This window comes from Girardinichthys multiradiatus, chromosome 19 (genome assembly GCF_021462225.1).
Source record: "Girardinichthys multiradiatus isolate DD_20200921_A chromosome 19, DD_fGirMul_XY1, whole genome shotgun sequence".
In the NCBI taxonomy this organism is placed as follows: domain Eukaryota; kingdom Metazoa; phylum Chordata; class Actinopteri; order Cyprinodontiformes; family Goodeidae; genus Girardinichthys; species Girardinichthys multiradiatus.
The window spans coordinates 12,649,386-12,670,930 of NC_061811.1; the positions used below are offsets into that span (position 1 = coordinate 12,649,386).

General features: G+C 39.9%; 2 protein-coding genes across 4 annotated transcripts in view; one reads left to right on the forward strand and one right to left on the reverse strand.

Moving 5' to 3' along the window:
- The window catches only part of tmem63c (transmembrane protein 63C), a 46,544-nt gene extending 44,051 nt beyond the window's left edge, over positions 1–2,493 (forward strand). For both annotated transcript variants that reach the window (XM_047346083.1, XM_047346082.1), the window contains exon 23: positions 1,029–2,493. In XM_047346083.1, coding sequence (XP_047202039.1) covers positions 1,029–1,259 — 231 coding nt within the window. In that variant the 3' untranslated portion in view covers positions 1,260–2,493. The remainder of the gene's footprint in view (positions 1–1,028) is intronic.
- Positions 2,494–11,106: 8,613 nt separating this feature from the next.
- Positions 11,107–17,236, reverse strand: ngb (neuroglobin). 2 transcript variants are annotated; one of them, XM_047345329.1, is made up of 5 exons: positions 16,874–17,236; positions 16,651–16,753; positions 16,147–16,255; positions 15,932–16,051; positions 11,107–14,181 (listed from the first exon to the last, which is right to left on the reverse strand). In XM_047345329.1, the coding sequence occupies exons 1-5, from the start codon at positions 16,911–16,913 to the stop codon at positions 14,029–14,031; spliced, it is 525 nt and encodes a 174-aa protein (XP_047201285.1). In that variant the 5' UTR covers positions 16,914–17,236; the 3' UTR covers positions 11,107–14,028. The 2 variants fall into 2 exon arrangements, with proteins under 2 accessions (XP_047201285.1, XP_047201286.1); XM_047345330.1 differs by having other exon boundaries at positions 16,950–17,226.
- Positions 17,237–21,545: the final 4,309 nt, after the last annotated feature.

The following is a 21,545-nucleotide window of genomic DNA, read 5'->3' on the forward strand; positions in this document are numbered from 1 at the left end:
TAATCCCAAAGGGAAATTAAATGTTGTTATAGCTCATATTATGAAGGTTTCTTCAAAGAGCCGTTGTAGATGCTGATGGCTGTGGGCAGGAAGGATCTCCTGTAGCGCTCCGTCTTACAGCAGATCTGAAGAAGCCTCTGACTGAAGACACTCTGTTGTTGTAGGACAGTCTCATGAAGAGGATGCTCAGGGTCCTCCATAATGTTCTTCATTTTATGAAGAATCCGTCTTTCCACAATGATCTCCAGAGGTTCCAGAGGAGTCCCCAGAACAGAGCCAGCCTTTTTTATCAGCTTGTTGAGCTTTTTTAAGTCCCTGGCTCTGATGCTGCTTCTCCAGCAGATGATGGCAGAAGAGATCACACTCTCCATAACAGACTTATAGAAGATATGCAGCATCTTGCTGCAAACACTGAAGGACCTAAGCTTCCTCAAGAAGTACAGTCTGCTCTGTCCCTTCTTGTAGATGGCTTCACAGTTGCATCTCCACTCTAGTCTGTTGTCCAGGTGAACACCGAGGTATTTATACTCCTCCACCACCTCCACTTCTTCTCCCATGATAGAAATAGTTTTTGACTTATTCCTGTTTCTCTTAAAATCTACAATCATCTCCTTTGTTTTAGTCACGTTCAAAATGAGACGATTGTTTCCACGCCACAAAGCAGTCCATGGTTCCTTGGTCCTTATGATGTTGTTTCTTCAATAATGTCCCTAACAAACCTTTGAGGTATTCACAGAGCAGCTGGATTTACATGAGGTTAAATGACACGCTGTTGGACTCTTTTACTTATTTTGGCAAATTCTGAAGGCTGTTAGAATTATTATTTTTTTTTTTAAAACCATTTATCATCTTCCTCCTCATGATTTGTTACTTAAAATCTCAATAGATTGCATTGAAGTTGGTGGTTTTAATGTGAGAAAATATGGAGGCACTGCAAATGGGTAGCCAACTTTTGATTTTTTAAATCTCTTTTGTATTATTTGAATTTGCACACATTAATAATATTTGTGCCTTTTTTTCTCCCTCAGCTGTTTGTTGCATCTGTGTTGCTGGAGCCAGAGCTGGCCTTAACTCCAATGCCTTCCCCGGCTCACCACAGCTATGGCGCAATGGCCAGCTCTCAGAGTTCAGGTCATGGACCAGTGGCAGGAGCAGAGGTTGAAGAGGAAAACACCAAAACTCATGAGACTGAGCTCAGAGACCCTGCAGAGACCTACTGTTCCAGCCCACTCATGGACAGCCCTACGGGCTACCAGTGACAGCAACTCCCACTTAAACTAATTTCCTTGTGTCCTTTAGTTGTGGAACAATGATTATTAAATGCTGCAATGCTGCATTTTTACCAGTCAGACTCTAATTTGGCTGCATCAGACACTGAGGCGAGACAGATCTTATGTGAGGGCATGAAGAATCTGATGCAAAAGCAGAATTATTTAAAAAGGAGCATTCGAATAGAAAGCAGCTAGCCAAAACCTTGCCTGAACCTGCTTCATACACACATGAAGATCAAGCTATTGTACAGATAATTTAAAAAAGATTCTATCTCCTACAGCTTCATTTGCAAGTTAAAAAGGTTGAAAGTAACGAGGGGAGAAACAGGTTTGGAGCTGTTATCCACGCTCCATGCTGTGCAACTGGAACATTAGTGGAGTTGAAAGTTCCCATCACAGTGGGTGGTGTGAGCAGGCTTGCCCCGGCAGACTGACGGAGCCAGACCAGCCATGGGTGATATGTGCTTCCTCTGTGAGGCCGAGGGTGAGGGCAGCGAGTTGTGAAGCCATCTGCCGTGAGAGCGCAGGCAGACGGAGGGCAGAGTGAAGCTCTCAGATGGACTGTAGTATATGTACAGTCTCGCCATAGAGGCAGAAACAGCCTAAAGCTTATTGTAATTTATCTCGATATAAGGTTGCTATTTTTGCTACTGTATTATTGGTGTTGTTCATGTGAAAGCTTTAGATTGGAGGATGGAGGGTACTCAGCCTTCCCTTCTTAAAAAGAAAATGATTCTGTTTAAACTGTGTACCTGATCTAGTTGTTTTAATATGGTTTCACTTTTTTGCAGAGAGTTTCAGAATAAAATTAGGACTTCCCAATAAATTAGAAAACCATGGAAAATTTTATTTATTTCAGTAATTCAATTCAAAAACTCATATTTCCAGTGTTTGCGTGTATTTTGATTAAGAAAATTTTAATATTATGTAAGACATCTCTGTGTTGTGGCTCTTGATGTATTGAATCCAGCTGCAGCTCTAGTTATCCATGTTACTTATGCATCTTTCTGTGTACCACAGTTTTTCCTTCCACCCAACTTTCCACTAATATGGTTTACCCTCCTTGGAAAGGCTGTAGGTCAAAACATGGATGTAACATTTCTATATTAAAATATATTTTTGGTTGGTCTTATGTAGTATTTACATATTTTGAGAAATTGAGTTTTGGGTTATGTAAGCCATAATCATCAAAATCAAAGAAAATAAATGCTTGAAATACAAATGTGTGTTTAATGGATCTATAGAATTAATGAGTTTTGCCTTTTGGATTAAATTACTGAAACAACTTAACCTTTCGATTGTATTCTAATTTACTAAGATGCTCTTTTAGTTCACTCGTACTCGTACTCGTCGTCTCCCGCTTATCCGGGACCGGGTCGCGGGGGCAGCAGACTCAGCAGAGACGCCCAGACGTCCCTCTCCCCAGACACCTCCTCCAGCTCCTCCGGGTGGAGCCCAAGGCGTTCCCAGGCCAGCCGGGAGACATAGTCCCTCCAGCGTGTCCTGGGCCGTCCCCTGTGCCTCCTCCCAGTGGGACGTGCCTGGAACACCTCCCGAGGAAGGCGTCCAGGAGGCATCCGGTATAGATGTCCGAGCAACCTCAGCTGGCTCCTCTCGATGTGGAGGAGCAGCGGCTCTACTCCGAGCCCCTCCCGGATGGCTAAGCTCCTCACCCTATCTCTAAGGGAGTGCCCGGCCACCCTACGGAGGAAGCTCAATTCAGCCGCTTGTATCCGGGATCTCGTTCTTTCGGTCATGACCCAAAGTTCATGGCCATAGGTGAGGGTAGGAATGTAGACCGACCGGTAAATTGAGAGCTTTGCTTTTCGGCTCAGCTCTCTCTTCACCACAACGGACCGGCACAGTGCCCCCATTACTGCGGCAGCTGCACCGATCCGTCTGTCGATTTCCCGCTCCATTTTTCCCCCACTCGTGAACAAGACCCCGAGATATTTGAACTCCTCCACTTGAGCGAGGAACTCCCCTCCAAACTGAAGAGGACAAGCCACCCTTTTCCGGTCGAGTACCATGGCCTTGGACTTGGAGGAGCTGATCTTCATCCCAGCCGCTTCACACTTGGCTGCGAACCGCCCCAGCACATGCTCTAGGTCTTGACTAGAGGGGACCAGCAGGACCACTTCATCTGCAAAAAGAAGAGACGAAATCCACTGGTCCCCAAACCAGACGCCCTCCGGCCCTTGGCTGCGTCTAGAAATCCTGTCCATAAAAGTTATGAACAGGACCGGTGACAAAGGGCAGCCCTGCCGGAGTCCAACATGCACCGGGAACAGGTCCGACTTAGTGCCGGCAATGCGGACCAAACTCCTGCTCCGCACGTACAGGGACCGGATGGCCCCTAATAAAGGGCCCCCGATTCCATACTCCTGGAGCATCCCCCACAGGACATCACGAGGGACACAGTCGAATGCCTTCTCCAGGTCCACAAAACACATGTGAACCGGTTGGGCAAACTCCCATGAACCCTCAAGCACCCTGTAGAGGGTATAGAGGTGGTCCAGTGTTCCATGGCCGGGACGAAAACCACACTGCTCCTCCTGAAGCCGAGGTTCGACTATCGGCCGGACTCTCCTCTCCAATACCCTGGCGTAGGCCTTACCAGGGAGGCTGAGGAGTGTGATCTGCCTGTAGTTGGAACACACCCTCCGGTCACCCTTCTTATGAAAGGGGACCACCACCCCAGTCTGCCAGTACAGAGGCACTGTCCCCGACTGCCACGCAATGTTGAAGAGGCATGTCAACCATGACAGCCCGACAACATCCAGAGATTTGAGGTACTCAGGGCGGATCTCATCCACCCCCGAAGCCTTGCCACCGCGGAGCTTTTTAACCACCTCGGTGACTTCAGCCTGGGCGATGAAAGAGTCCAACCCCGAGTCCCCAGCCTCTGTTTCCACCACGGAATGCTGGCCGATAATGTCCTCAGTCGAGGTCAGCAGCCTCCCACCCCCACTATAAACAGTGTTGGTGAAGCACTGCTTCCCCCTCTTGAGGCGCCGGACGGTTTGCCAGAATCGCTTTGAGGCCAACCGGTAGTCCCTCTCCATGGCCTCAGCGAACTCCTCCCAGGCCCGAGTTTTTGCCTCTGCCACATCCCGGGCCGCAGCACGCTTGGCCTCACGGTACCCGTCAGCCGCCTCAGGAGTCCCACAAGCCAACCACAGCCAATAGGACTCCTTCTTCAGCTTGACAGCATCCCTTACTGCCGGTGTCCGCCACCAGGTTCGGGGATTGCCGCCGCGACAGGCACCGCAGACCTTGCGGCCGCAGCTACAGGCAGCAGCATCGACAATAGATGCGGAGAACATGGTCCACTCGGACTCTATCCCCCGCAATCTGGTCAAAGCTCTCCTGTCTTTTAGTTCAATCAAGTCAAATGTTCTGGCTCACATTTTCAAATAAATAAATCCAAATGTTTTTTTTTTTTTCTTTTTTGCTTGTTGTTTTTTCCCTTACATAGCTTTAATTCATCATGAGGCATGAAACGTGGCTCTGTATATTTTATGTGGCCTTGTCAGACAGAGAGACAATCAAGAAAAAAAGACCGGCACTTATCCACAAAAGAGCCAATGTGTAGAACAGGAATATTTCCTAAATTTGAGATAGTATTAACTGGCACCCCAGGTAAAGACCTTTACAAAGCTTTAAAGTTATTTCCTCCTTTCAGCGTAATCTTAAACAGAAGTTTTTTTAACTAACCTTTATTTCAGCACATCTATACAGTGCTGAAAAAACTCCAACATTAAAAAATCTTTTTTTGCTATTCTGTTAATAAAATCCGTATCAACCTAGGAATCCCCCTGTAAATAAATGTAACAGAAGCATTTTCTGTTCAAAATAAACTTTAAAACTATTTCAGTGAATGTATAATTAACCATTTGTATTTAGTAATGGGGCATATGACAAAAAATAGATATAAATAAATTATAAAGCTTGTTTGGGAGGCATGCCAAGAAAAAAAACCTTAACTGTCCTACCATCACAAACATAAACCTGTCAGCATGCACATTTATGTCCTACAGGGCTGGCGGCGCCCTGTAGGACATGGTGCCCTGGGCAGGGAGCCATAGTATTGACATAAAAAACGACTGTTCTAAATGAAAAATGGTACTCAACGGTTGAATTTTCTGAATGTTTGAGATCATGTTTCTATAATCAGTGATTTATTTCCTTTTAAGGAATTTTACACATCCTAACCTGGGGTGGCAGTAAATGTGGAGGGTATAGGATTTAGCTGACACTTTAACTGTTTTTCCTGCATTTTAGGACAGCTGTTCATGAACTGCTGACCAACTCCATTAAGTTGTATGAATAAAGAGAACATATAAGCACATGCAAAAACTGCAAAACTCCAGAACAATTTTATCATCTGAAATGTTTGAATCCTACCTTGTGTGACATATGATGTTTACAAATGCCATCTGCAAAGGTTTTAAGAAGAAATAGATTTCATCACCACTGAAGATCTCAGATCAATTTGTTTGTATAATCCTGTTTCTTCAATACTCCTCTGCAACAATTACTTTGTAACATGTTCCAAATACAAACAGTACAATTACAATCAACTATCCTGTTGTATGGTTTCATTTGCACTGATTTTCTGTCAAACATCTGCATTCTGTTGTTTATTGCTGTACGTGTTTATGTCTTCAAACATATGTGAACGTTTCCAGGCTTTGTGTTTCTCTTTGGCGCGTTTTACTGGATGTCAGCTGATTTCAGTCGGCTGTTCTCTTCTTCTGCTGTGACTTCAAGGAATTCCCATTTTTACTGTATGTGACGATCTAGCATGGCCTAGATAATGCTTAATGGACTGAAAAACAAAAAACAAAAATTAGGAGCACAAAAACTTTGATTCAGTACACAGACATTTTTATTGGGTCCAGTTTACATGACATTGTCCTTATCCCCAAATTAATTGCTCAGTTGTAATTGGCCAAAATATGTTTAGCTTTTCTTCTCTCCTGCTAATTGATACAGTGTTACAAAATTAGGATCAAAATCTATCAAAAAGTCTAGAGTGAACCTGAACTCTTGGGTTGAAGTTAACAGAGACTGCTAAATGTTTCTTTAAATCACTGAAGTGATCACTTTTTTCAATGTTCTTATGGTGCCTTTTTGATTTATCTTTTTAGTTCTAACTTGATGTATTTTTTATCATCGGGATCATAACACCTTAAGTCCATCTTTTGCAGATGCAGTACTGTAAGTGTATTTATACCCCTTGAACTTTTTCTTATTTTGTCATGTTACAACCACACACTTGAACATATTTTAGTGAGATTTTATGTGATAGAACAACAGAAAGTGATGCATAACTGTGAAGTGGTTTTCAAACTTTTATACAAGTGAAAACCTGAAAACTTTGGCGAACATTTGAATCGGCGCCTATTACTTCTAGAACCACTTTTTGAAGCAATTACAGCTGCCAGTATTTTGATTTATGTCTCTACCAGCTTTGTACATCTAGAGACTACAGATTTTGCCCACAGTTGTTTCCCAAAATAGCTGGAGAGAAAATGGAGAGACTGTGTTAACTTAAAATTTGCAAGTCTTGCTAAAGATTTAGGTTTGAACTTTGACTAGGCCATACCAACACAAAACTATATGCTGTGATGTAAACAATTCCATTGTAACTTTGGCTGTAGGTTGTCATTCGGCTGCAAGGTGAAAGGTGAAACAGTCTCAAGTCTTTTGCAGTCTCTAACATCTTTTCTTTCTTGACTGCCCTGTTTTTAGCTCCATCCATCTTCTGATCAACCCTGACCAGCTTTCCTGTCTATGCTGAGGAAAATAATCTTTACAGCATGAATTTGCCACTGCTAAGTTTCATTAGGGGTTAGTTTTCTGCAAAAGTGTTTTCCATGTAGGCCTTTTTTAATTTTTGTCCTAATCCAGCTTTTAACTGCTGTCTGTTGTGTTCCTTGGTCTTCATGATGCTCTTTGTTCACAATTGTTCTCTAACAAATCTCTAAGGCCTTCACAGAACAGCCAGATGTATACTGAGATTAAGTTACCCTCAGGTGGACTTTGTTTGCTAATTAGATGAGTGCTGAGGACAATTGGTTTAACTTGATTGTATTTAGAGGCATCCGGGTAAACAGAGCTGAACACAAATGCACATCACAATTTTTCGATTTTCTTTTGTAAAAAAAACATATGAAAATTATATATTATTGTTGCCCTTTTCACAATTATGCACCACTTTTTGCTGATCTATCACATAAAATCCCAGCATTCGTCAAAGGTTGTGATTGTAAAGTGGCACAATGTGAAAAAGTTCTAAGAACATGATTATTTTTGAGAGGCACTGTTTGCAGCTTTTTTTTTTTTTTAAGATATTTGTTTGGCACTAGTGGCCTTTATTTTTGACAGTAGGTAGACAGGAAAGGGGGTAGAGAGAGGGGGGAGACATTCGGTAAATGTCGCCGGGTCTGGGACACAAACCCGGGACAGCCACTTCGAGGACTGTCGCGTTCCCCTGTTTGCAGATTTTTTATGTAGTGGCTGCTTTGTCAGAATATTCCTACATATTTGATATATTTGGCAGAACTATTGTTGATCAGTTTGGCTGAGTAGATTTAAATACATTTGCCATCTGCTCAGTTGCCCGGCAACTTTATAATGTAGGTTAAAGCTGTAGTAAAATGATAATATATTATTACCATAAAATAAAATCCATTCCACTCTGGTTTATGAGGAATCTTCTTATGGCTCCTCAAATGCTTCATAGGGGAACATTAAAGCTGACAGTCAAATCAGCAAAGAATGATGAAGCCAGTTTGGAGACAACATCAAAGAGCACATCTTTAAATTTTTGGCTCCAAAGCCTTGTGGGTTTTCATTTAAAACACAGTTTCACCAATCATTAAACCTCCTCTCTATTTGCAAAGCTAAGTAAAATACATCAGGATATTCTTAGTCTCTATGAGGAGATTGTCTATTTTCATGCTTAACTAGCTTCTTTAAATTCTTAAATGGCAGTTTATGTGAGCTAAACTCTTCAAGGTTTAATAGTGTTCCAGACATTTCTATTCTGTTTTGGCGTTACATGTATCAAGAGTACATTATTAGACAGAGCTGCAGCGGTAATTTTTATGTCATGAAGACAAAAAAAAAATTCTCTTATTCCATGGAACTGCTTGATTTGTTAAAGTATGTGGTCCCCTGAGTTAAAACCCTGAGAGAGAAAATCAGAGGTTTCTCACCAGCCTTGACTTCAAAATCCAACATGACTGTCCTACATTCAAAACTTAATGAGTGCAACAGTAGAAAATACCGAATATATTTCCATACAACTAAATCTTTGTCATTCACAAAACTACAAATACTATCACAATACTACCATCTAATTTGGTGAGTATGTTACTGTTTAAAAGTGCAAATGCAGAGAAACATTAGTTTGCTTTGCTAGAAGTAGTTAGCCTGGTCATTGACAATATCAATTAGCGAATCCTACTTGTTTTTGAATCTGGAACTGGACCATACTTAGGTTTGGTTCTATGCCATTCCTGGAATAAAGTCCTGATTTCAGATTAAAATGGAGATCTGGCCAAAAATATTTGTTCTTAATTTGTCATCCACTTCAGTTCCTATTGGTGCTTCTTGAAATGTTCTCATCTGTGCTTTTCTTCTTAATTGCCTTTGTTATCTTGTAAATAATTAATACCAGCATGTTTTCTAAATATCTGTGAACCCAGCCAGGGTACCAAAAGTGTGACTTTTACCACAGTGTGAGAGATAATAGAGAAAAACAGGTTGTCTAATTTGATAAATTTACCGTTATAACCAGGCACAGCAAGTAATAACAGGGAGCGCTAATGAATGCAGGCACATGTTAGCTTTTTGTTTGCTGCAAGGTGTGTGTCTGCATACAAACTACCCTTGGGACATTCTTCTGTACAGGCCAAATCACTGGAGCCTGAAACCACATCAGAGTTTGGACAGGAAAGCTAACAGCCACTGCTTGTATCTGCACTGCACTGGACTGCTATTGATGTTTATTCTGTCAAAATGCTGAACACTAAATGATGTGGAGAAATCTCCCTGCAGTAAAAAGTGGGTTTTGAGGAGGAATATGGAAATATCACCATATGCATGTCTCTCATTATACACAGGGTTTATTCACTGCACTAGGTTATGAAAGAAGAAAAGTCCCTGACATTTCCCCTGTCACCCGTGGCAACTGCTGAGAGCATAGCACTCAGTGAAAGGTGAATTCCTCTGGGAGTGTGGCCTGTTGCCCACCTCTCCCCAGTCCAGATGCTCAGAATAGAAAATGTCTTTGCCTCCTGCTGCAAACATACTCTCACGCCCATATGAGTTAGCTTCTGCATTTGAACCAGAAAACACACAAGGGAAAGCATGTTTAAGATTGCACACATGTGCTCCAACAGCATAATGACATTCCTCTGGAAGATATATTTGAGTTGCTTCATCTAATGACAAAGTACAATAAAATTTAATAGATATGGCAGCTAGGTCATAAATATATTAATAGTAAGTTATAATTATAGGAAGTTAACTCATAAAAAAGTGATAATATTGAATATAAGTCATAATTAAAGATTATCATATCGACTATCATAACCAGATAAGTTTATGTCAAAAAGATGAGGTAGTTTCTCATTATGAGTTAATGGGTTAGTTTTTTGTATTTCGTAACTATGGCAGCAGCAGGCGTCAATAAAGTTCAAAGGATAGAAATATAGTATAAAACTGCATCTTGTTCTGTAGCAGTTTTCATGTATTGTATTATTCAAATAATATATTATATAATTATATTAAGCAGCATGAAGAGTAAAATAAGGTACATAGAAAGAGTTTTGACGACAAAGAACCACACACATCCTACAAAAGAAACCTTTCTTAGTTAAACGGGTTGTACATCATGATTTAAGTGGCTGTTTAGGAGCCGTAGAGCCAGTAACCAACTGTTGTGTCTCCTGCCTGGCAGGCTTGTGTTGCATTACCAAAGTTCAGGGAAGCATCAGAGAAGGCACATCAACTCAAAGCAGCATGCTAAGTCACCATCCTTATCCCGATATGATTTAGTCTGAGTGATTAAGTGAGTATTAATTTGCTTTCTTCCTCACACTAACACATATATAGAGCCATCACACTTACAGTTGCCATGACAACGTCCATTGCCCCTTTATTCTAAAACCCATTTGAGACTTTCTAAAAATAATCTGTGTTGGCTCTCACACTCTTCTTCAGATGACAGACCTTGATACACAAGGTAGGGCTAAAGAAATGTCGGATGTTAACCTATTTAATTTGCAATCTAAGGATCAAATATGTGTCAAGCACAAAACAAAGTCAACCTCTGTGTTTCTTACGTGGTTTGAACTGAGGCAAGAGGAATCCAGCAGAGGCTCACTGGGACAGGGAGATGTTGTGTTCACTGCAAGGAGACAGATTAAGGCCATGTCAAATGCTCCTTCAACAGCAGAACGGACAGCCAACTCATGGATGTGAGTTTTACAGAGGTCCGAGCAAATCGCGCAAGACAGAAATGATCCCGTGTAGTAGGATAACTTGCCATCCCTTCTCTGCTTTACCATGGCATGACTTACTTACACATAAACTGATATTCTGAAAATATTCTTGACATGTCATTGTGCAGCTGCATGAGTAAGTCCGCTGATATGCCGAAGTCGCCCTTATCTCTGCAGTCAAGGGTGAAGAACCAATTGGTGCTTGGATCTTATGTAACTATCAGATGGGCTGTTGGTGGGAAGGAAATTAAGCACTGTGTGACTGATATGAAAAGCTAAAGATTCGGGCTCAGATCAAGAAGAAAAACACACTGACATTAAGATGCGAAATACCCACAGATCACTTTATTTAGGTGTAAGTAAACACATAACATGTTCTCCTGTAAGCTACAGGATGGAATCCACTTTACAAAGAGTGCGTGCCTTTTTTAACTCTGATAATAATAACAATGTGTGTTTTTGGTCAAAGGATAACTAGGTGAAGTCATCACAGTTCAATAGCAGCTGATTATGATGAGGTAGACAGTGACACACCCAATATATACGCATACCTACATGTTAGAAAGTTAACAAAACAGGTAACATGTCTCACAACGTCAGCTAAAAATGCTTAAAGTAAAAAAAAAGGACAGCCTACTAAGAAAAGAGTTACTATAAATACAACACCTTCACAGCCAGCTTATAAACATTACAACTGTGGGCAGGAGAAATATAAACTGAACAGATTATGTATGGTTTAGACTGTTCAACTAGAAACCCTCATTTCTGTTTGCAAATATAATTGCACATTTTTGTTTTGTTTTTCTTATTTTGACTAAAAGAAACCACATCAAAACTGTGAATTTGCCACCAATTAGATTTTTCTTTTTCAGTGTAGGGATCATTAACTATAAACAGAAGAATAACATATCTAAAGAATAAACAGTGCATGACATTCTGGAAAATAAAAATAATGCTCTTTCACAACCATTATATTTCAGAATATAAAAATAAACTTTTTAAATATAAAGTCAGACTCAAGCAATAATAACCACATATCAGCACCTTGGATTTACAGTTGAATGGTGGTATTATTTTTTAATACTATGCTCACTGGTTAGCTTGCTTGGCAATCTCATCATAATGGTAAACAGCAGCTGTGGATGATACATACAGTGTCAGAGCTGAAAATGCAGTGATATACATATGTTGGATAACTGTGAGTACACAGTTTATCTGCGTTATTGTGTTTTGTGATAATACCGTAACATGAAAATCCTATTTAGTTAGGACCACGCATGGGCTGGTTAGCAGTTATACCAAGATTTTAAAATGTTACTGCTTTAAAACCGCTAATATATTCTGTCCTGTGGTGTAATGTCCCTTCATGAGAAGTGCCACAGTTTTCTTAGGTTGTATGGAGCATTGAGTAATGCAGCAACGCCCTCCCATAACTTGTTGCTGCACACTGCTGGTCAGCAGGGTAATAAAGGGCTTCTACAAAATTCTTTTTAAACTTAAAGTAATTTTACCACCATGTTTTTTCTACCTCTGAAGGGAGTAATTGAAAGAAGCACTTGATTGCTGTAATGTCAATAAAGGCTTCTTGATTATTATAAACAAGGCTCTAAAAACATTTGACAAGCTATTTTTTTTTATTTAAATGTACGTTAAAATAATTTTTTTCTTTCCAGATATGATTCCACTTTTATACTGTCTTATTATCTTATAGGAAATGCCCATCTCTTTTCCAATGAGAAACAAACTAAGTCTAAATCAGACTATATTTAGGGTTAATTTTTGGTTGTTTTTTTTTTTTCAGTCTTAAATAAACACAATTAGATCATGTTATATGATTTTATTTTAAAATATTATGTAAATACCATGATACGTTGCAATTGTGCTATTATCACTTAGGTTTATCAAACCGGCGCATACCTACATTTATGGGTGTGGCAGCTAATGGGACACCACCCATTGCTCCTATTAAGGTAATGCTGTTTTAAGAATTTAGCAGATGATGAATTTATATTTCTCAAAATACCACTAAAGTAATGTTTAAGCTGTAATTATCAATATGTTAGACTATATTATCAGCAGGAGGATACATTGTTGTTTTTCTGTTTTAATAAAAAAACAATTTGATCACGTAATACATATTTGTGATTATGTAAACCTGCGCTCTTTTAATTTTAACAGGTTTTCATACAATGAAAATCTCATGCTGACTCATGCTTAGTTGGGTTTCCCTTCCATACAGAAACGTTACACTTGAATAACATGGTAATACTTAATTTGTTGTCACAACAACACAATTAATAAGCACTAGTAAGAAAAGCAACTGCAACACTTACTTTGACAAAAAACCACAAAGAAAACAAAGATGTTTCAATTGCTCAAATATTCCCTTTACTGCTAAACACTAAAGGTCACATAACAGTCTATAATATAGAGTTTAACAGTCATTCGACGCCTACTGAAACACTCAAAACCTCCATCTGAGGAGAGCATCACAACGTACGTTGAGTAAGGTGTGCACTGACACCCTAACAGTCATTGATTACTGAAGAAAGCTTTGAGTAAGGTAAACAGTTCTCGTTTGTTGCCACTGATAAACGTTTAGTAAACTTGATTCGCTTAAGTTGCTAAAACTATCCTAAACCAAAATGGCCACGTATGATAAAAAAAAACCTCACAAACACGCTGACACACACACACACACAGAGTGATTAGATCTTCTGTTAAATCACATTTTAAGTATCAATGTGTTCCAGATGGACACAGAGCTGCCTTTGCTGGCCACAGTAAGAGTCACAGTTTGAGTAGTGTGCAATGCCTAGATATATTTATATATATTTCACAAGTGTGCAACTCTGTCAAGATACAACATAAAGACCACTATAGTCACTGTTATTTAGTAAATATATCAAAGCCATTATATACAAAGAGACCTAACAGTGATCCCCAATGCTTTCAGCTTACAGGTCCAGACTTAGAGGACCCACGCCCTCTGACTCTCACAGCTGTACAGCAGCATCGACTGGAAGCTAAACATCCACAGCAAAGAAAATAAACTCTGCAATCGGTCGGTCTAATTTTAAAGTGTAACTACACCATACATTCGCCATGATATACAAACCAGCTCACAGAGCACATGTACAGCAGCCAAAAACACGATGCTGCACAGTTACACAACCTTGCTTCATGGCAACTGTGTTGATGGTTTGACAGCAACTGCTCAGCAGCTCCCGCTGTGCGCCTCAGTCGGCCTTGTCCTCGCCGTTCTTGGCCCACCCCCGGCTCATTACCCCTACCACGATGCTGTACATGTTGAGCCAGGCTTGGCGCAGCGGGGCGGTGTACGCCTGGCCCAGGCTGCACTGCAGCATGTAGAGAAGGGACTCTCCGACCGCCTGCAGAAGTAGAAAAAAAACACTTAAATGTCAATCTTTTATTAACAAAATACCCAGAGTAAATAAAAAACACTGTCTTAAAATTATGATTTTGTTTATAAAGGGAAAAAGATTATCTAAATCAACCATATGTAAAACTATAATTCTCCCCCTTGTTACCTAATAAATTACCCGGGATTAATCAAATATTTTCTTGGATTCACTTTCATTAGCAAAGCCCAGACTTGAGTAATGTCAAAACTGTAAAACTAAGAAATGACTTAAATATAACCTGTCTGGCAACATGAAGTAAGCTAAAAGATCTCAAAAAACAACATATTATGCTCTGATGAAAAGAAGCAGAGTTTTTAAGCAACCATCAGCCCGGAAAGAGATGCAAGCCAAGATTTCTTCACTGTGATGCACAAAACCTGGAGACTGCATTGCAGCCAAGGGTGGCACAAGCAGTAATTAGCTTTTGCTAGAAGTACATTTTTTTTACATACTACCAGGTTAGTTTACATAGATGTTTTCCCTTGATAAATTAAATTCTCATTCAAAAACTGCATTTTGCATTTGCTCAGGTTATCTTCGTCTGGTATATAAATTCAGAGTGTGACAATAAAGCATTAATGAAAGAAATAGGTGAGGGGTGCACATACTTTTTCACATCACTGTTATTTTTTTTCCCTCATCAGAAACAAGAAATGAAAAACAAAAAGCAAGTTGTTATTTGTCTTTCGCTTTCAAAACGAAAAAACAAACTGAAATACATGCTGTTTTTCATTTTCAAGGTAAAAAACCGATGAATAGGAATTTCAAATAATCGCAAAGAGAAATGAAAAATTCTCCAGTTTCAAATATTCTGATACCGCAACACCTCAACTTGTACTAATTGAATAAAGTGGGGGGAGTGTTTGCAACATTGGGCTTATTAAGCCAAAAAAAAAAAAGCAACATCTTGGAAATTAAATTAAACTTAAGTAGTCGGTATTAATAAAAAATGTAGATATCTTGGGTAATTTGATGTACTCATCAGAAACCAACAATTAAAACCAAAATATGATTTTCTTTCAGTTTCAGGATAAACAACAAGGTTATTAGTAAATCAAACACAAGCTGCTTTACACTTTTAAAGTCAAAACAGATGAGAGGAACTTAAAGTTGGTTTGGTTCCTTATCAAGTTTAAAATAATTTAAAAAATACAAGTGAAAAACTGGACTATATACTGTGACTGTGGGAGGGGCTGTTTCTTCCAGAAAACTCAAAGGTGTTGTCTCAAGTATTAGTTTCACCACAAAGTAAATATAGATGAACAAGTACGTATCAAATAATAACACTATTAACATACCTACAATTTTAATGAGTTTCTACAAGGTCAAGCATAAAACAAAATGTGAACCTTTTTTTTGCATGTAATTTCGACATGGAAAAAAACTTATTTACCATGTATTTATTTATCTGTGTGTATTATGTGGTGAGGCATGTACATTGCTAACGGCGGTTAAGGAGTGAAGGAGGACAAAATATGAGAAATGTGGCCAATTTATATATAAAACATGGAAAAGAACTCAACTAATTTTAAATTACAGCTTGTATTTCAATTAAATCATTTGTATTTTTAAACCAAAATCAAATCAGTAACCAGTAATTTGGAGTTTTTGTGAAGTTTTCTTATCAATAGTTCCTGAGAAGAAAACAAACTTATGAAAACGGATCTTGTTCAAGCAGGTTACAGCTTTTTGTGATCTGCGCAGATGTTGGTCTTACGGTAAAGGACTGCGTGCTGACTCCCACAGCCTGATGCTTCCTCCCAAGATTAAGCAAAAAGTCCTCCAAGGAGTGGAGATCATCCAGGTGGTTCACTGCTGCATCAATCACAAGCATCACCTGGGGAAAACAAGCATGCAAGGCTACCTTCCAAACTGCACACAGTAGTTGGAAATGTGTCTGCACGTTTGTGGATCATGTGGGGGTGGGCTCACCTTGGTGACATGATCCAGGAACTCGGGGCTGGAGAGGCAGTCTTGTGTGGATCCACAGTTTGTGCTGTAGCGGAAAAGACCCAGCAGCGCCGGGTCCAGCTCAAACAGTCTACCACAGACAAATACCACACTGTTCTATAGGTGCACTCAGTCACATGGCATCAGTTCAGAAATATATGCAGACAGAAAATGAGTTCCTCCAGTTAGCGTCTGATTTAGCTGCAGCTGTCTCAAAGTAAACTGTGGATTATTGCAGTCTGTCGCCAAGCAACAAGTCAAGCCTCTGGTCCCAGTCTGCATGGGAAAGAGAGCAGCAAATCTTCTCTCACTCTTTCTCTATACCTGTATTACATATTCTAGTAGCACAGCTATCAGGAAACAACATTTAAAGGATTAACCTGCATCACAGTACCAGAAGGATCTCTCCAAAAACAACCACAGATACTTTCCCTCTGAGCTGTTATCACTGTAATCTGCTCAGATGCTGATTTTGCAGAACATTACCTGGAGAACATGATGACACCATGAGGAACTTTGTTCTTCCCCAGGCTCTCCCAGCTGCCTCGTATCAGCTCCTTGTCTTTCACTGACAGCTCTCCCATCATCCCTGCAAAGACAATATACAATCTTTTCTGAGGGGGCAAACATATAACTCTTCCAAAAAAATTAATAAATAAAAGACCTAATCTTAGGAAGAATCAACAAAAAAAAACTTCTGCTATCCCACCTGGAAACACGAGCAGCAACCTGCTGATCTTGTTGGACATAAGGAACCTGCAGCAGGAGAAATGACAATACTGTACCTTTTTGAGGTCAGTCGTCTCTCTGAAGTTCTGGTGCAGCCGGGCTTTGGGGAATGATTGTTTCTGTGACTGTGAGTGAGTGATTGTGGTGCAAGCTGCAGTCTGACACTGAGGTCCACTTGTTTTCTCTTTCCCCGGCCCACGGTGCAGTCAAGAAGGCAAGTTCTGCCACACTCTTATCTGTCACACCGCCTGCTATCTCTCTCCCCTCGTCGTTTGCCTCCTGATATGCTTTCTCTCCAGCACTGGGGATGTTATTCATGCCACTGAAGGAGAAAAAGAGGCATCTCTCTCTTCAGCTCCAGAGAGGCTGCAGCAAACCACAGCTCCTCCTGCAGGTGAACTGAGGTCTAAAGTACACAGACAGTCTACACGCAAAAGAACTTTCCCACTTGATTTTTACATTGTAATCAAGAGAATACATTAAACAAGAAATTATGAAGAAAAGCAAAATAACCAGAAAAACACAGCGTTGACCTTTTTTACTTGACAATTGCTGGTTTGGAGATGGTGAAATCTATTTGAGGCCTTCATTTTCTATTCTGAGATGTATTCTCAGCTGCCTGCCTACATTTGCCACCCATGCATTCACAAAATGAAATGTGTGGGAATTTAAATGGCTACAATAATAAACGACCTGAACGCACCACCTTGGTGAAATTATATTGTTCATCTACTACACAGAACCACTCCTCAAACAGCACGATCATAACAGTCAGTGGCCAAGCGTGCAGCCTCTCATTAATCTAAATGAGATGTGTTTGTTTCCTCTCTCAGCCTCCATACACATGTTTAAAGGCTACAGTTTGCTCAAATAAATTTCCCTCCCTCTACTCCAGCACATATTAGACTGTTGCAGATTCCTAGTAAGGTATTATCTAACAGGTTGGGGAGGAATAGGCCTTTTTTTTAGCTGTGCATCAGGGAATTAGAGGTGCACAGCTATCCCCTGAGGGACCACAATGCAGAGTGAGGAAGGATGCGGGGTTCCCATGACAACCTGACAGGATGGAGCCCTTGAAGCTTCATCATGTGATACTTGAGATTTCAAAGAAGGGACGCTGTGATTATTTCAACATTTAATTTATATGTGATGATATTTTTGTGTTGTTCCTCTTTCTGGTGCGTTTTAACTCTGATGGAGCCGTCAGTAAAAACTAATCTGCTTTTATACAGAATAGAAAATGGAAATTTATGTTGGTCTGTGTAAACAATTTTAGTCTGCATAGAAGTGGTAAACTGAAACAGGGAGAAATAGGTTTTTTGTTTTTAAATGTAGGTGTTTACATAGATTTCCTTAGTATTTACTAGAATTGCCTTGTTAAACAGTGTGACTCGGGACTTGGGAATATATCCTTCCATAAGCTTCTCACAATTCTTTGCAGGTTTGGCCCATTCCTCCTGACAGAACTGGTGTAACTGAGTCTGGTTTGTTGGCTACTTTGCTCACCCACGTCTTTTCAGTTCTGCCCACATTTCTCAGGGTTTTTTGACAATCAATCCAAAACACTGTATTGTTGTCTTTAAGCCACTTTGTAGCTAATTTTGTGTTATGCTTTAGTTCATTGTCCATTTTAAAACTAATTTAAAACCAAGCTTTAACTTCCTTTTTAATGTCTTCAGATGTTTCTTCAATATGTCCTCAAAATGTTTCTTTAGCCTGGCGTTAATCTTCATGGCATATATTTTGGAGGTACACCTCTACCTTTGCTCCTTGAGCAAAATTATTCTGACCGAATTCAGTTTTAGTTTCATCAGACCACAGGGCATGTCTCCAAAATATATGTATGTATTTATGTCCCGGTGTGCATTTGCAAACTGTAATCTGGCTTTTTTATTTTACTTTTGGCATAATGGCTTCTTCCTCGCTGAGTGCCATTTTAGTACACTCTTACCAGCTTCAGCGAGAATCGTCACAAAATATTTAGCTTTTGTTCACATTTCACACCAGGACACGGTCATCTCTGGAACACAGACCTTTTCTTGAATGGTGGTTGGACATTCCCATGGTGTTCCTACATGCATATAATTGTTTGCACAGATGAATGTGGCTCCTTAAGGCATCTGGGAATTGTACCTAAGGATTTCTTGGCTGAATTATTGAGAATTCTCCATGATTTCATACAAGGAAATGTATGTGTCTGAGATGTTGCTATAAATACATCCATAGATGTGCCTCCATTTAACTCAGTCAGTCAGTCATTTTCTACCGCTTATTCCCTAGTGGGTCGCCAGGGAGCTGGTGCCTATATCCAGCAGTCTATGGGCAGGAGGCAGGGTACACCCTGGACAGGTCGCCAGTCTATCGCAGGGCAACACACAAACAACCATGCACACACTCATTCATACACCTAAGGGCAATTTAGAGTGACCAATTAAGAGTTATGCCTTTGGACTGTGGGAGGAAGCCGGAGTACCCGATGAGAACCCACGCATGCACAGGGAGAACATGCAAACTCCATGCAGAAAGACCCCCGGTCGGGAATCAAAGCCAGGACCTTCTTGCTGCAAGGCAACAGTGCTACCAACTGCACCACCGTGCAGCCCCTCCATTTAACTCAAACATTGTTATTTATTCTGTCAAAAATTTAAAAACCCATAAGATCATCATCTGGCCTTTCCTCAACTTATTTAAAGGCGTGGTAATCTTATTGTAAACTTTTGACTTTGACAAAAGTAATAAAAAAAAAAAAAAGCTCTAAACATTTTCTCTCTGTCATTATTCTATGTAGCAAATTGAAATCATTGTGGTAAGCCTGACTTTAGTTTCACACAGTGTAAATGTAATCCTACAATTTTAACAGTATGTCACAATTTTTCTAAATATGTCACTAAAGTTCATTTTAGGCCTTTATTTTAAATTTGCTAATTTTTTTATATTTGCCACCCCGTTTGCTGAGATAAAGCTAAGCCCAGTTTCAAGCACCAAAACTCTTGGGGCACCTCTGGTAAAGGTGTTTCAAACAAGAAATGTGCAAATTATATTAAAACACCTTTAGGTTTAACTGAATACTCTCCAAATGATCTTTTAGCGCTTTGGCTAGTCTAAACACTTACCTCTGGTAAGAAAAAGCTGACAGTTTGCTGAACATTCTGATATGTAAAACATCTGTTATAATAAGTGTTTTGCTTTATATTATATAAATACATAAGGCAAATACCTTTAGTCCTTGTTAGATATGTTAAACTGATCACTGCAGTCTTTCAATGCACAGTCCTTTTTTACACTATTTTTACAGAGATTAGTCTGTTAGCATTGCATCAAATCAGAGCCTAAACAGCTTAAAGGCACTATACACTAACCCACATCAGTATCGTTTATGGCATGTCCTGATCTCTCTGACGACCCTTTACATGCGTTTTCAAACATATCCAGACATCCCCGCGTGGTTTGTAAGTAAAATGATCTCTGAGATTTCTGGCAGCCAGCTGTCAAAGCACAAGAGTACAGCAGAGGCCAGCGCACCAGAATATTTGATGTGGATTTGCAGGCTTGGAGCAGACAGCACCACTGGTCTTTGCGAGGACTGTTTATTTAGCTGGCAGTGTGGTTCTAGAAATAACCGAGAATTTTAAACCATCCATTGAAGAACAATCAGTTTCAGACGGTTGTTGTTTTTATGGCACTTAAACAATAAAAAACTAATTCCAAACATCGCCTCACGGGATGCTGTTAGGTAAATTCCTTGGCTGTTGGAAGCTTGTTAATTTTGGACACAAATGAAATTCTCATTTTGTTTTGAATATTTATTCTTGTACCATCATGTCCATCATCCTCTAAATTAAAGGCTTCAAACTTTTCAAAAACCAAAAGCCATTTACATTCCACATGTTCAGTGTGCGGTGTGGATTTTTCCACGTACAATAATGCTAAAAACAACATTTCCTCCATTTGAATTAAAAGCGGGATACCAGGGACACCCGGATAAAACAAAAAAATCATCTGATCATTTGCAGCTCTTGGAATCAGCTGGACAAAGTGAGGTTTTGCCTTATTTCTGCTCAAAATAATGCACCTACACATGCACTCATCATCAACATGAATTTCATATTAATTTTGGACTAATTTGAACCATTCCTTTATTGGTGTGGGATGATGTTAATGTAATGAACACCTTTGATAAATTCTCAAAACCAGAATTTGTTGCACAAGTTTGAATTTATTATGGACTCTACTCCGCACAGGTTCAAAATTAAACATATAGATTCAAATATATGAACCCAGCTCCACTAATATCCATATAAATGTTCCATGGCAAATTGCAGAGAAAACACACGCTTTTGTAGGCGTGGTACACAAATTCTGAATAGGGTTGAGGTCAGGGCCAGTGAAAAACTACTTTTGATGCATTTGTCTTATGGTGGTCCTGGTGGAACACTCATCAATGTCCAAGCTTCAATCCTTCTGACCCAAACTATCCCACTCAAACTGGAAATTGGTTTGAACAACCAATGCTCCTGCCTGTCATCCACTGGGAGATGGTGGAACCAGTCTCTATGTCTTCAGTGAAGCAGGTTTAATATTAACACAAACTGAGAGCAATTCACACAGTGGGAAGAAAAATGCAGGAGAAATACCATCCCCAGTGTTAAGCA